We start from the raw sequence: 15,933 nt of genomic DNA on the forward strand, positions 1-15,933 counted from the left end.
ACATGCAAGATAGTCACGTTCGAGACAGCCATCTGATCACAATCGTTCAAGCTCCTTCACTAGAAGTATTCTGTCTTCAGCAAATCCCTTCCTTGAGCCAGTCACGCTACTATAAGCACAAAAGAGATAAAGAGGGTTCTCTACCACCAAAGGGATCAGCGATCAAGCTCCAGAGCTCCAGTAGCCAATCACATGAAGAGCACAATGCATCGACACCGCCCACGTCTGCTGTCACTGACAGCCGAACACCAAACGTTCAAGCACGAAATCACTGTCTCAACAACCCCTATGAAAACACAGCAAGACCAACGCCTGCTCTGGCGCCATCCCTTTTGCAAGGGAGTACCTTTCCAAATAACCAGGACACCAAGCGCCTGATCTGACGCTCCTGAAGTGGAACGCCTCCCGGTGCCTGATCTGGCAACGCCCGGCCGGTGGCAAAGGAAACGCCATCGCCGACGCGACCAGCGCCAGATCTGGCCCCGCTCTGCCGGCGACGAAGAAATACGCCTCCGCGAGTGCATATTATTTCACTTCTTGCGGCCGCCACGCTCGCGCACGGCGAGCGAGAGCATGGTCTCGGGGCCGACGTTGTAGAAGGCGAGGGTGTTTTCGTCGCGCAGGACGCCCACGCCGTCGCGGCTGATGCGCTGCTTGTTGGCGGCCAGCTTGAGCACGTCGGCCAGGCGGGCCTTGATGTCGCCCACGCTGTCTGTGAGCGAGGAGACCTCCACCTCCAAGATCTGCCCGTTTAGCGCCTCGTTGTCCGCCGCGTCGGGGCACAGCACGCGAACCTGCTCGCACGCCATGCACCCCCGTTCAGTGTGGTTTTACAGCCTCCAAACGCCATCGCCAGACAACCCAAAATCCTACTTGTCACCTTAGTTGCAGTGTAATCAAGATGGCATAGAAGACATAAAGGCATTGCAAGCTCCAGGGAAAGAGAAATGGGTGCCTGAAATGCCTGAACGGTTGGAGTTGTACCAAGGTTCCAGCCACTTGGCTCTTGGATCCCGTAAAACACTTGAAAGCCTACCAAGCATTCTCCTGGACTGTGATAGTCTACAATACAGAACAGGCAGCTTGCAAACCTTGGATTGGCCGGGGTGAGCATCCAAGAACTCCTCCTCCAGCTGCAGCACAAAGTCCGTGCGAGCGCGCTTCGCCTCGGGCTCCGGCCCAGACGGCGGCGGCGGCAGGCCTCCCGCCGACGGCGGCGGGGGCGGACCTCCCTGCCCCGGCGGTGGCGGCCGGGGGGCCCCCGGCGGAGGGAACGCCATCGGCGGCCGCGGAGGGAACGCGCCGAGCGGGGCAGGGAATGCACCCGGCGGGGGGAGACCGTAACCATAGGCGCCCGGCTGCGGCATCTGGTGCGGGTACTGCGGCATCGCCGGCGGCGGCGGCCGCATCGGCTGCGGCGCAATCTGCGCGGCAGGGAAGAAAAAAGCATGTCAGAAATGCTTGCCACACGAGGCTTGCGGTCTAGCATGCTTAGAAATTGGCCGATTCCGCTGAGCAACTTGAACAGACGCAACAATTAAACTTCATATTCTGCCAGACCAAAGGAACCTAATTCTGGAAGTCGAGAAGACAATGGCAGCAGGTAGAACCACGAAAGCCCCTTGAAAGCAGGAACATCAACATCTCTGAAAACAGCTGAAGGGTGCTATGAGCTCTGTGAAATTCATGCCTTCAACAGGAGCCTTCAACTTGACTGACCATTGGCTGAATGGCAGGACATCAAGCAGAGATGCACCTGCTGTGGTGGCGGCCGGGCGGCCGGGGGAGGCGGCAGCGGATTGGCGGCCGGCCGCGGCGGTGGCGGCAGAGCCACGGGAGGCGGCGGCAGAGAGACCGGCCCGGAGGAGGGCCCTGTAGGCAGCGGCCCCAGAATGGGCTTGGGCATGACACCGTCCGGCTCCTTCCGCTTCAAGTCCTCTGCTCTCTGCTCGGCAATCGCCCTCACCTGCGCATCGAGCAGTTAATCAATTGATGTGGTTCTTGGAGCTTCAAAACATCCATTCAGCATGCCCATTGAGGAGAACCATCTATGTCTCACCTGCTTTCTCATCATGAGAAAACAAACGGAGCGCCGCTATTTTTGCGGGATGACTGCGGCAGCTCTTGCAAGCGATCTAATACTCACTGTTGGTGTTGGTGCTTTTGACATATGCCATCAGCAAGCCCACAGAAGCGAGTGTTGCTCGGTCAATCAGCCATTTTCTGAGGCATGCCAAGGCTTGTAGTAAGAAGCAACAGAGGATGTATGATATATTGCAAAATGATTGCATGAAAAATGTCTCTGCACCTGTAACAAGGGATCTACCTAATGTGTACTGGCGACAGCTCCTCACAAAGGGAAACACAGCGTGTTCCAGCAGACTCATGTGCAGCTACTCCAGATTCCACTGCTCTGCTACATGACAATGCTAACAAAGGCTGCCAATCCTTTGTGAAGGGTAGACCACCGCAAACAACAGACATATCCGCACATCCTGCTGAACGCGAGAGAGCATGCCGGGACTGAAAACGGGCAACATGATATACGCTCGCCCCTTCTTCTCACAGCATTCTGGCAGCAAGACTAAGCTCCCCAGCTCTTCACACATAGTTGAGATGATATTCATCCGCAATAGAGAGCGGTGCCCACCTGGTTCTGCAGGTCCTGGCCGCCCATGGTGGCGCCGTCCCAAGCAACCGGCCGATCACCGCCGCTGATCTTGCTGTCCTTGATCGACGCCTCCACAATCGACGACACCTCCTCCTGCGTCGACCCTGCGCAATCAAATATGCACACCCTTACTAATTTTGATACGTGGGCCAAGCACCCACATAGGACGTACGCGCTCAGGAGGTGCTTCTTTGACACCAGCATGCCTGAAGGAAGCTGCACAGGTGGAGCTAGGAAACCATGCATCAACCCTGAAGACACCATGCATTGCCTGCATCAATGATGGGCCTCGGGCCGACACAGCACCTAGGTTTCAATGCATGCATGCATGCGGCTATCACGACGGATGAAAGCGCCCCTTTCCCAAGCCTTTGCAACTACTGACAAGGCTCCAAGGAATGCTCTCATTCCTGATGACGACGCACACATGCACGCACGTGGGGACCCCACTAAGACTCAAATCCACCTCGCCTGCTGGGCTTCTTAAAATACCCACTATTCATCTTAGAGACATCAAAACAGGTCTGCTGTGCTCAGCAGTCCACAAAGCAACGAACGCCTTTAGATGCTTAACCACAGCCGTCCAACGAACACACTTTTTGCAATAACCGTCAGGAGGCTGCAAGACAGACGCGCAAACGCACCAAAGACGTCGGGGCGCGCTTTGGCGAGGCCCATGAGGTTGCGGCCAATCTCCTCGTCGCTCGCCTTGGTGGTCTCGCGGATCTTGGCCATCATAATCGCGCGCTGCTCCTGGTAGCGCGGATCTATCAAGCTGATGCGCATGTGCTCCGCCATCTCGTCCACCGGCACCATCTCCCCGGTGATCGGCGAGACCACGTACTTGGCCGCCTCCGCCGCGCGCGACCTGTGCCGGGGGAATAGTCATCATCAGTCATGCACAAGCGGTGCGAAACGGCATGCAAGGCACTTTGCTGATGGGCGCTAGCTCCTGTCTCCTGCTCAGCCTCTTCTGGCTCTGCAGGTACGCAAGCTATGATCTCCTACAGACTTCCCTGTAGTGACTTCCCTTCTTTCCTTCCTATTCCTGTGCAGTGGATGGTAAGATATACTGCTAAAAATAAGCGCAGTATTGATCTCAGACTGCCGCCAATCCATCCTTTGCCCCCGGTGCAAGTGAGGATGTCCAATGAGGGTTGCCATGGAAGCGGTGGCAGTGTGGGACACTTCTGCGTACAGTGGCATGCTTGAGAACAAAACAAGTGCCTCTGACAGAAATGCATGAGCAGGATCTGGCTATGTTTATCCAGAGCTTTGACAAGGTCTGGCACGCTCAAACTGCATCGCAGGGCGTCATTGATTGTAAGAGAAATGTCACTGGCATCACTCAAAGCACTGTGCCGGGTGAGCCGGGTTTGTGCTAAAACTGCGCCAGGGGCTTGATCTTGCACTGTAGAACGTTCTCCTGCCAGCGCGTGTATGGCCACGGAAGGAGAGAAGAGATCAGTGCACGCGTCTAGCTCCAGATTCTATTGCAAAGAGAGGCAGCCGTCACACATTGCACGAGAAGAAGAAACCAGTGACAATGGAACAAAGGAGAGTGCTGGCTGCGCACCTGGGGTCGGGCCGCTTGTAGTCGCGCACGATGCGGATCTGCTCCGGCTCCGGCTCTGCCTCGATCTCCATCACGTCGTCGTCGGCCGCCGCCGGTGCCGGTGCCGGTGCCGGTGCCGGCCGCGCCGCGCCGTTGGCCGCCGCATTCGCCTCCGCAAGCATTGCCCTCTCTGTCTCATCCATCTGCACCTGCAGGCAACCCCCTTGAACATTCAGGCAAAGCCAGGAGGTCTTACTCTAGGACCAAGAAAAAGAAACTTTTTATAACAACTGGATGGAAAGCTTTAGAATGGTACACATGCCCTGGATCTGCCGATAGATGACAATTGCAAGCAAGCTGCTTGTGTCCCTTAACCCCACTCGTCCCCGTAACAAATGCAAGAGTGGGATAAGATCTCATGTGAATTGCTTGCAGTGACATCAAGGGACAACTTCATGCCATCCATGCATGGCCAGGACCAAGATCACAGGCACGCAACCTACAATATCAAAATACTCTAACTACATCACATCCATGACCACTGCCAAATGGGCGAGGAAGGGGAAGAGAAATATCCCACCTTCTGTTTCCCGGCCTCGCCCTCTGCTGCAGCCGCCTCCTCTTCTTCCTCATCCTCCAGCTGCTGCGCTTTGTTCAGGAGGACGACGTCGCGCTGACTCATCGGCGGCGGCAGCTCAGCGTCCTCGTCAGCGTAGAAGTCAATCGTCTCCACCACCACAAAGTCATGCCTGCAGCGAAAATTTTTCCTTCAGACACCTTTTCCATTTGAAACAGTTCAAAATTAATAGCCAAATATTAATGTCAAAGCTGTGCGACCTGCTATCCCTTCTGAATAGCAATCAAAATCATCAATCGAATCAGGCCCATCGCTATTGATGCAGACTCCACACATCCCACCACAAGCGATCCCTAGACCATGTACAGGCTTCACCATGACATCCGGAGCAAGGAATAGTCCACATCCTTCTTGGCCCGTGGGTGCATGTGGAGGCATGCACAACAGGCATGTCTCTGAAGGACATGCACCATGCTGCATTCAAAAGGTCATTGCCGTGAGAAGGGTGCAGGCTATGGTGCGCACCAGTCAACGGCCTGCATGGCTGCCCTCTCAGCCTCAATCTGCTCAGCGGCTGCCTTGTCCTGAGCCTCCTTCACCTTCTCGTACTCCAGCCTCCTCAAGCACCGCTCCAACAGCGCCGTCCTGGACATTTCAGATTTTGAACTCAAACGGGTTTTCTCATGTGAAGCCTCTCCCCCTCTTTGAGAGGCCCCACAGCCCTTTGTTGATTCGCTGATACCTGGTGCGCCAAATATAAGGGTCTTGGGGAGGAGCAGGAACTAAGCCTGGAAAATTGCCTGGAAACGGGCGGCCGTTGATTGGCTAGTGAACAAATGTCACTGGCACTGCTCAATGCACTGTGCCGGGTGAGCCGGGTTTGTGCTAATACTGCGCCAGTGGCTTGATCTTGCACTGTAGAACGTTCTCCTGCCAGCGCGTTTATGGCCACGGAAGGAGAGAAGAGATTAGTGCTCGCGTCAAACTCCATACTCCAAGCCGCATATTTCTAACAGCAACCATCCTCCCCAACATTTACATTTCACCAATGGAGTCACTCTCAAGATAAAAAGGAAGGAAATCTTATCTATCAGAATGTGTCTCCACAGTAGATTGCAGACACTCTACAACAAGACCAGAGAAGCCTCTCATGCTTGCACCCAGCAAAGAATAGTAACTGTGCAGGGACAACGCCTGATGCTGGGTGTTTCCAGATAATCCAGATCCCTGTCGGGCTCTATCTTGTGCCGCGCGAGACCAGTAGGTGGTAGGGGGCCGCACCTGTCAGTGCAGTTGCGCCGCAGCTTATCCATGACGCCTTTGGGGGGCAGCAGGACCTTCTGGTAGGCTTCGCAGAGGGCGCTGAAGTAGCCGAAGAGGGAGTGGGTGGGCTTCAGGAAGTTGAAGTGCAGGTTGCCTGCCTCCTTGGTGGCCAGCCCCGACAGGAACGCCTTCCCGTTGCGCGCCACAAACTGCGCCGTCAGCCGGATGTTGTCCAGATCGGACGCAGTCAGGCCCTCGGGTGTCGGCACCTGCGCACGCATGCAAGTCATTATTTATTAGCAATGATCCCTTTCACGCTAATCCTGCCAAATGGCGCACGCACGCAATTCATTGCATATTATTATGTTATGACCAGTTTGTGGCACAAACACATGCGTGATGTTTGATATGTATGCTAGCTGTGAGAAGGCTAAGCACCACACGTATTTGTATACCACATGTCTGTGTGCATCCTTTGCAAATTCTGACTGGTAGGATGTGAAGGCTTTTGCGTTGCCCGCGACAATATAAACCTCCACCTAGCACGAGGCGAAAGTGCTTGGATGCCCACAGCACTCTCACATATTCACGAAGTGGCAAATTGTACGCTGCCTGCTCCTCAAGCATGCAGGATGATGGCGCAGAATGACATCACGCTGCCTCTTACAAGAGGGTACAGATGGCTCACCGAGTACTGGTCCGGCTCTGGAGGCTCCAGCGGCTTTGCAGCCGCAGTGGACACGATCGCAGCCGGCTGCTGTGCTGCGGCGGCCAGCGCATCCGCCTGTTGCTGCTGCTGCGCTGCACTCGCCGGCGCTCCATCCGCCCCTACAGACTTCTGAGCCTCTGTGACCTGTGCATGCCGGACAAAGTTCTGCTTATCTCCTTGCTTCCGACGCCCTCTGAACATTTTTTTTTAATGTTTGTCAAAGAACAGACATACGCAACAATACTAGGAGAAAAGACAAGTGCATGAGAGACATTGGGGGAGTCACAGTGGGTCCGACCAAATTGCCAGGCACAACTGGTTGCAAGGTTTATGGTGGGATGAGGACAATCACCCTGAAGCGGTAGTAAGCATGGTAGGGATCGGTGGACCGCAGGAAGTTGAACTTGACGTTATTGGCCTCATTGGCAAGGATCTTCTTCTCAAAGGTAAGACCTGCACAAGTTGGCCAGTGCCCACTCTATCATGACCTAGCTGAGGTGCTGATGAACGGTGCTGCTTTTTTTAATTAGCCTACAATCATGCATGCTACATACAAGATGTCGCGTAAGATGTCAGTGGCAGAAAATGCTTTCAAAGTAATTTGTGAATCCCATCCAGGTGCTCACAAGAAGTACAAAGGCGTATGAGAAGGCCAAAGCTTTTGTTCTATATATTTTAAAAAAGTCCAGAAAGTTCTTGATATTAATTTAGAAAGTGTGCTCACCATTTCTGCCAACAAAGTCTGCTGTCTTGTCCACAATCGCTCGGATGTCTGGGGGAGGATGGATGAGACCGATCGCCCGTGTCTGCGTGTCCACTGACTTGACTGCGCTGAGATTAGGCGTGGGCAGTACTGTCCTTGCCTCACCAACTGCCACGATCGCTCCATTCCCCACACTCAGGTCTTGCAGCTGCTGCTCAGCCTGCGCGACGCCCGCCCCACCGTTCTCTACCATGCCGCCGGAAGGCTACGCAAGGCCTTCGCCAGAATTTCTTATGAACTCATGCAGCCACAGCCGAACACCTCCAGGACAAGAGATGTTTCTAGATGCGCAGCCAGCAAAATATCAGGACTGATAGCTGCCCTTATCTTTTGTCAGACTTATTCAGTGAGTTTTACAGACGCGATGAAAAAGATAAAGTGTAATGTATGTTTGCGATGGAATGAAATGAATGATATCTTCGATCAGTGCCACACAGCCAGTCTGCAGGGAGGGCAGGCTATGATCCCGATGCACCAGACATTTCCCCAACTTACTTTCAGAATCAACGCAAAACACCACCTTTAATCTTGCTTGTTCCTATCGTAGTGTCTTTATAAGTGGTTTTGCAGTGCAGAAGGCCACTAGTACCCTGGGCTTTGACTGTACCTGTCGATCCCACCAGCAATAAAGATTCTTCTAAAATCCTCATCAAGAGCATAAGGTGCATGCCAGACTCTTTCAAACTTGTGTATCAGTTCCGATTCCAGTCTTTAGTGCTAGCATTGGGGCGAAATATCCCTAGCCTGCAGTCTTCGTAGGTTAGATCAGATCAAAAGTTGATGGGATCTCTGCTAAGACGTCTTGGGGCGAGCATAACCCGTCTAATAAGTTCCAGAGAGCTCGTTGGACGCGACATCCACGGGAACAAGTACTACAGGTGCTTTGCTGGCACCGTTATTCCGAACTGGGGTAGAAACTCTACAGTCCTCCTGGGCTGCGGGCTCCTGGGCGCCTGACAAACTGCCTGCACAAAGTCCAGGGTCCTGATATGCCATGCAAAAAAAGCATACGCGATTATCTGCTATGCATGCATGCAGGTGGCCTGACACAAACTTGCATGGCGAGCCGATTGAGAAGCGGATCATAAAGACGCCAGACGGCCGCTATGATCCGATCCTGGTGCCGCCAGAGTGGGTGCAGTGGCTGAAGCAGACGCGCGGCGAGCCGCCTTCCCCAGAGGAGATCCTCCAGTGAGGCCCTGTCCATGTTTTCTTCAATTAAATTGCCACTGAAAGGGCATATGTGGTAGCAATATTGTTCCCCAAAGGCATCATTAGGACACAGCGTGCCAATCGCTCGACCTATGTCTGTAGAGGAGGAAGTAGGCATCACGCGCGCAGGAGCCTGTCGATGCTTACCTACTCCTTGGTCATAGGCTTTGCAGCAAACAAATACACAGTAGTGTCAGCCACACAAGAATGAGATACTTTGCTCCTTCACACCAGGATGGAGGCAAAGCGGCAGGCCATAAGGGGCAGAGCAGCTGCGCTGGATGCGGCGGAGGCGCAGCGCAGGTTCCAGGAAGCTACGCTGGGGCAGCAGGCGGAGCAGGCGGGGGGACCCAACCAGGACCGCTTTGTGCAGCAGCTCACCGGACGGGTGCGACTGCACGCAAGTTCTTACTGATCTGATGACATGCTTTTCCTGCCAAGAAGCAGGATGCAGCCGCAGACAAAGTGCAGTGAAGGGCTGCCAACATGATGCACTCGCCAGATCCAGGCAAGACCCAATCAACCGTGGGCACGGTACTTAGCATATAAACCCCCGGCAGCCGGGGCAAATCATTGCTTACACTTTACAAAAGAACAATGCATTGATGTGTACACAATGCAGATCATCAAGGCCAGTGTCAATGAAACCTTGTGTTCTCCTTTTGCTGCAATTGCTTGTGGATTGGCTTTTGGCGTCAGCGTATCAAGCACATTGCGCAAGCTTGCATGCTGGAGTTGAGTGCTTGAGGGAGCACTCGAGAGAGTTTTTCAGTGTTTCTGTGCTTACTGTGTGGGCGGTGAAGCATGCAGGTGAAGATTCTTCGCTTTTACAGCTGCCGCAAAGGAATCATTAAGAGGCTGCACGAAAGGAGGGTTCTGGGAAAGAACACCCACGGTGTGATGGTATTCGTGCAGGGGTATGCGGCCGAGGATGGAGCAGGAGTGTCTCAGCGGCGCAGTTCCCAAAGCAGCAGCGATCCACCTCCAGATGGACAAAGACCCCAAAGACCAACCGATGGAGGCAAGGACAACTTTCAGGCTGATGTGTGGAAGCCAGGGGGCTGACAGGCACTGGCTTTCTGGGCCACGAAAGGTGTTCCTTGTGTTCCGGCCAATTCATAGTTTTGTCAATTTCCTAAGGCAGAATTCTTCCTCAGCTACAATTGTAAGATTACTCAGGCTGGACAGAGTTGTAGGGTTACTCAGACGTCTGGACAGTCATGACGCATCGATAATGACGACGCTTGGACACTCCTGGACTGAGATGTGCAATCGCGGGAGCTGAGGGTTGCAAAATTGCTATTTGATGCGTCGAACAGGCGCCCAGGCCACATCATGCATGATGCTGCTGCGGATACAATAGCTAGATCTGGTCTAGATCGGTGCCTGGACGCAAACGGTGTCAATAGCAGGTGATCTTGGCTGGCAACACGTGTAACTGTGAATCGTCATACAGCAACAGAGAAGCACTGCACAGGTTAACATTGCTGTGGAGTTGCTGGGGAAAGAGCTGCATGCATGGAAGCCACAAAGATTACCAAAAGTGCCTGCCCTCAATTGCCAGGTCATGGTGATTTGGGGGTCAGCTGATTCATCTAGCTCCTGAAATGTACTGGTTTGACAGAAATGTGCTTCTGAGAGAGGCAGTGGGTGTTTTGTGAAAGTGATCTGCCACAAGACGCTTGCTTTGATCACCGGACCCTTGCCTTTGAACCGTAAGTAGAGAGCAGGCATTGGGAGACGGTTGAACGTTTCTAGGAGGCCTCGTACACCGCACGCCTGCTCTTTAGAGTATTTCAGAGACGAGCAATGGGTTCGACTGAGGCAATGGAGGACTACGAGTTTATCGACAAGGGGGAACTGGAGGAAGCTAGCCCACCCAAGCCAGCCGAAATGGCTTCGTCAGCTGCCTCCAGCGCCTCCATCTTCCATGATCGGCTTACGCACCTCCAGAACATAAACACCGAGGAGGACGATGACGATACGGATGTCGAAGTGTCTAGTCCTTTGGCGAGTGGAGAAACTTGTGACGAGCATGGCCTGCAGGTAGGGCTTTCCTTTTCCGAGAGCTTTATCGGTGAGCAGTGTCATTTGACAGGCCATGAAAGACCTCAGACTCGACTAGGAGACACTAGAGGAGCTTGCAATAGATCCTTTTGCATCAATTCAGGTCTCGACTCTGTGAGCTTGCCCAAATTGAGTAGGGTTCTTTCCTTGGGGCCCTTTTCTGCATCTTTCAAAGTGATCTGGCCGTTTCATGAGGATAACAGTCTTTAAAAGTAACATTACTGACGGGCTCGAGCAGCTGTTGAAGTACCTCTGGCCTGGGAACAGCTGTTACTGTACTGCATATGCTTCCAAGGACATTGCTTCACATATCCAAGGCATAGCTGCTGAAGCATTCGGCTGGAATTATACAATTACTATCCACAACAAAAAAGCTGTTGCCTCATCGAGTCGCTGGGCTTTGCAGGAGGAGGAGCATGAAGCTGACCTGTGCATCCTCAGCGTGCACCAGCTGGCAGTCATCACCAACCTGATTGGAGAGATGGTGTGGCTCTACTTGTCCCTTGCCCTCATACGTGCTCACGCTGTCAGACTCATAATGCTAAGATGGCTTTATCATGCGTTGCCATGCATGTATGGAGCTGTTTTAATAACATAGTGCGTCATTCACTGTCAACCTGCTCATAATCTGAGTACCTGTCCAGGTGAAGAGATCCAAGGCAGGGCTTGATGCAGCAGCCAAGAGCCTCAAGGACCCTCAGGTGCGCTTCAACACCATTCAGGCAGTCTCTTCACCCTTAGGTTACCCCAATTTGACTTGCAGCCTTTGGGAGGCTTCACCTGCCTGACATCTGTCACCTGCAGGCGTGCATGCCTGATCCCCCAAAATAGCCTCCTCCTTGTCTCATTCCAGGCCCCTCCATGGCGCGCACTATCTGCCGCATGCGAGAAATTTAGCACGCATGGCGGTGATATGCATGCATGGCGGATCATTCACCTCGCTTTTGCTTTCCAACCACCCGGAAGCATGCCATCTTGTCATCCACTGGACCCGGGCGACAGCTTGACCTGCTGCGCATGAAGGCACCTTTTAGATAAGGCAGGCCGCACATCTTGATTTTAAACATGTGAATGCAGGTTGAGAGGCACCTGCGCGCGCACAGTGCATCTTTCCTGGCGGCCTGCGCGACGCTGCTGCTGTCCCTGCTGCTGGTGCACCGCGGCAATCAGCGCGCCATTTCTGGTGTCCCCAGCACCTCCTCTCAGGTGTGCCATCTCGACCTTTCATCAACACTATCTTGATTGAAACGTGCCTGAGAACAGCAGGGAGCTGATTTATGTCCACTTGGCAAGGTGGCACCATCAGAAGGCTTTGCGCTTTTGCTGCCCAGCCTGTGCCCTGTGAACATAGGTCAAGCGAGTGGTGCTGCACACCCCATCATGTTCACGGTGATCATTGGCTGACGTCTGGATATGACATGTGACTTAGGTGAGCCTGGCCACGTGGCTTGGAGCATGACTAAGAGTGAATGTCATCCGTGGCTTGAGTGAGCCTTGCCAAGTGGCTGGGAGCGTGACTGAGCATGGGTAATATTTGTGGCTCAGGTGAGCCTGGCCAAGTTTGGCGCCGGCTGCGCGCCGCTGCCGGCCGCGGTGCTGGGCACGGTGCACAACTTCACGGCGGCGCAGCGGCTGCTGGCGGAGGGCACGCCGTCGGACGCCGGCATCGTGCTGGCCGCCTACGCCGCGCATGCCACCGAGCAGTTCGAGACGGCCAAGCGCGCCTACAAGAAGGCGAGCTTCCTGATTCTCAGATTCTCACCTGTTTGAATCTACTGGCATTGACTCGCTGCAAAGGCTGCAAGGTTGCCGTTTTTTGCACCTTTTGAACCGTCTGCTGGCAGGTGATGGGCCGTTTGTGCGGAGGTACAAGCATGGCAACCTTTGCAGTGAGAGCATTTTAACCTGGCGCTTTTCACAGCGTGCAGTTGACTTCTAGTTCAAGCAATCCGAGCTGTGACATTCTTCATCCTGTCTGGTGGGAGGTTTATGTTCTGCGCCACAGTAGACTGGACATGGTGTGCAGGGGATGGTGCAGCAGAACGCGCACGGCCATAGGGCCAAAGCGACGCTGAAAGCGGCGCAGAAGGAGCTGAAGCAGAGCGCCAAGTGGGCCGGCCGCAAGCTGCATGCGCTCGCCAAGATGCACCGGCGCTTCGTCGCGCGCATGCAGGACGCCCTCCACCTGGACAGGTGGGTTGTTGCATCTGGTGTGGGCTGGCAAGATTCCATTCAGGCATTAGGAAGATGGCAGAAGTGATGCTGTGTATGAGGCGTGGCAGTGCAGAAATTGTGTTTCTTGAGCCCTTGTTCTCCAGAGCAGGCCAAGTCGCAGTGCTTGCGGCTTGCTCTGCTTCATGCCAACAAGGTCTCAAGAAGTATGACAGCCAGTGGAACCTTTTCCTCACTGACCTGCAAAGAACGATGATGAAGTGAAACTACTTAGCATTGCAAGGGACCTGTTGCGATGGGCAAGATTTCACGGCATTTGACATCAGCTATCCAAGGTCCCTGTCATGCTCTTTGTGGTCAACCTCTACAGAAGTAGCATGAGCTGCTGCCACTGTTGCTCCCACTGTTCTTGTCGAGTTTGACTACAAGAGTCATGCGAGCTTGGAGGAGCACCCGACGCACTTCCAATTATAGTGACTAGCGCACCAGCAATACACTAAGGAAGCAGCGGCTGTAGCAAAGGGGCTGAGACAGAGGGACGTCGCGCAGGGAAGCCACGGAGCAGCTGGCGCGGCAGCTGCCGGAGCTGATCCGCTCCCTCGACGGCAGCGGCGCACGCTCGCGCGCGCACCACCGGCTGCGGCTGCTGCAGCGCGGCGCGGCACGGCCAGCAGCTGACGCGGCGGCTGACGCAGCCGCCTCGTACGAGGCCGCTGCGCGCGGCGTTGCCTCCGCGGCCGCCATCCTGGAAGCGCACTGGCGCCGGCTGCCGCCTGCAGTGCAGGCTGTGGCGGAGAGCGAGCTGGCTGCCTGGACAGGTGAGCTGCATTTCTGGCGCTGCTCAATGCATCGATTGCCCTGCTGACTGCTGTGCGTGTCTTGCCAGACAGCTAGCGCGAGTCTGCAATGCAGATTATGCAAGGTGCGTTCTGGTGTTCCCTTCTTCTTCGTTGCTGTGCTCTGACCTCCCTTCTGTGGGCGGTGTGTTCATCCTAGTCTCTCTTGGCACACCTGTCTTAGAAGAGGACGTCGTGAACCAAAGTGAAGGTTCACGCAGGCTCATGGGAGGCACTGGCAGAAGCGATCTGTGTGGCAGAGCTTGACACGCGCTCGGACGCAGCGCCCCTGGCTGCGGCAGAGGGGTGCCCCAACCGCGCCATGAGCGCGCTGGCCGCCCGGCTGACAGCTTCCGTCAACTTCCGCCGCCGCCTCTTCCACCTGGCATCCACCGCGCAGCTGCCCGAGGAAACCCTGGGTGCGTGCTGCCTGCCCAACTCTCACCCCTGCATTACATTGGGGACGGAGGTGTTCTGTCCTGAGACCGCAGGATCATTCTTTGAGGCGATGGGACAAATTGCCGGGGATGCGGACTGTGCGCTCGAGAGAGCAATTTGCCGAGGCGCTCCTGTGCCCTCCGCAGACTGGAGCTTGGCCGCTAATTGTCCAGATTGCATACAGTATGCGCAAGATCAGCGCCATGCTCACATCTTCTGTTGTCTCATCAGTCCTTTATGTGACTGCGGTTGCTGCTGATGGGGTCAATCACATGCCGTGTTGTAGGACACGCAGCCACAAATGGGTCAAGGAACAAGTATGCGAACAGTGAGATAATATTTATGACAGAATGTCATCTCTGTGGTCGCGGGTTTGTTTCCGGATCAGGACAGCCGGTTACAGACAACTGTATGGAAACCGCCATCTACAAACCTCTAAAGTGTGCTGACAAGGGATATTGTTCATGCAGAGCACTACACTGTGGCGTGCGAGAGGGGTGGCGGGATGGCGATCATGCTGCAGCGCGTACATGCTGAGCTGGCCGGCATCACCGGGGACGGCCGCGCCGCCGCCGCCGCCTGATGTGATTGCCTGATGAGGACTAATTTGCCAGGCAGCGCATCGCACAGAGGCTGCTCTAACAAGCTGGGATAGCGGGTGACATGTAAATGGGTTGCAGCCATTTGTCTCCTGGCTGGCGAGCAGTGGCTTGTGCAGCACACTCGGCTGATGGGCAGTCCCTGGAGCCTTATGACCAGGCAGCTGTCCCAAAGAAATTGGGCGGGAAGTCATAATGACAGATTGTGGGAGCCAGCTGGTAGGCTGCTATTGGAGGCATGCATGTACAAGATGAGGCACAGTTGAAGCTTACTGTTGTGATTTCCCTGACCCCAATAGGAGCAAAGGGCCCAGGCCATTGCCTGTACTTCCCGAAATTCTTTTGGCAGATCGCCCATATCAGATGTATGGTATCCCCTTTTGATGTCTTCCACAACTGTATAATGGAGATGAGTTGTGCTGGTTACCAAAAGTGTGTTTCAGAGGCCATGACATTATAAGTGTACCTTCATGTATATACCATTTTCAATGCAACGGTACCATTAGAATTTTGTGTTGCATTGATGGGCTGCAGCTGCAGACCCATATGGGTGACAATGGAGCATCTGTGCCAAAAGCATAATGAATGCCAAGATTCGAAGCCCTTAACCAAAGGGTGAACAGTACAAAGATAGATTTTGGGTGGCTTGCCAGTCTGCAACCCAGTGCTAATCTGGGTTGTCAGATAGAAAGTGGGATGCCTGACGTTTCCAGGGATGTACAATTCTTCAATTCAAGAAGTTGATGTGACCTCGAGGTGATGTGAGCTCATTGTGTGTTGCAAATGTACCAGCAAATGTAACAATCCATGTAGGGATCTCTTACCAAAAGGCGCAACACTAATGGAACGAGCCCTAACACACAGCACTGCAAACTGTTTGAGCAGCAAAGATCCATGGTCAAAGACTACTTAGACCAGGGCCCTCGCTGCCACTGCATGTTGCAAGCTGCTACACTGGTATCTCTCCCATAGAACCGCAATGCAAGGCTCACATATTGTACATGGCAACGGCATTATACACTGGCACAGACAGCACCGCCTGCGCTCGATATTGTATTGCTCGGCATAAGA

At 54.2% G+C, this 15,933-nt stretch overlaps 3 protein-coding genes across 3 annotated transcripts; 2 read left to right on the forward strand and 1 right to left on the reverse strand.

The window, feature by feature from the left end:
- Positions 1–530: 530 nt before the first annotated feature.
- COCSUDRAFT_20422 (SF3A1 splicing factor 3a, subunit 1) lies at positions 531–7,731 on the reverse strand (the record flags this gene model as incomplete). Its single annotated transcript, XM_005643178.1, has 9 exons — positions 531–794; positions 1,092–1,133; positions 2,651–2,775; positions 3,316–3,418; positions 4,894–4,975; positions 5,329–5,448; positions 6,085–6,224; positions 7,128–7,228; positions 7,500–7,731. 9 exons carry the CDS (start codon positions 7,729–7,731, stop codon positions 531–533), a joined length of 1,209 nt encoding a protein of 402 aa, XP_005643235.1.
- Positions 7,732–8,318: 587 nt separating this feature from the next.
- COCSUDRAFT_68160 (hypothetical protein) lies at positions 8,319–10,204 on the forward strand (the record flags this gene model as incomplete). The annotated part of the gene is made up of 4 exons (XM_005643179.1): positions 8,319–8,416; positions 8,577–8,729; positions 8,985–9,138; positions 9,666–10,204. The coding sequence occupies 4 exons, from the start codon at positions 8,319–8,321 to the stop codon at positions 9,813–9,815; spliced, it is 555 nt and encodes a 184-aa protein (XP_005643236.1). The 3' UTR covers positions 9,816–10,204.
- Positions 10,205–10,362: 158 nt separating this feature from the next.
- Positions 10,363–15,686, forward strand: COCSUDRAFT_68161 (hypothetical protein). The gene is made up of 9 exons (XM_005643180.1): positions 10,363–10,796; positions 11,224–11,301; positions 11,462–11,518; positions 11,895–12,023; positions 12,363–12,581; positions 12,844–13,010; positions 13,539–13,807; positions 14,047–14,244; positions 14,734–15,686. The coding sequence occupies exons 1-9, from the start codon at positions 10,560–10,562 to the stop codon at positions 14,844–14,846; spliced, it is 1,467 nt and encodes a 488-aa protein (XP_005643237.1). The 5' UTR covers positions 10,363–10,559; the 3' UTR covers positions 14,847–15,686.
- The last annotated feature ends 247 nt before the right edge of the window (positions 15,687–15,933 follow it).

The sequence above is a fragment of the Coccomyxa subellipsoidea genome, assembly GCF_000258705.1.
Source record: "Coccomyxa subellipsoidea C-169, whole genome shotgun sequence".
In the NCBI taxonomy this organism is placed as follows: Eukaryota; Viridiplantae; Chlorophyta; class Trebouxiophyceae; family Coccomyxaceae; genus Coccomyxa; species Coccomyxa subellipsoidea.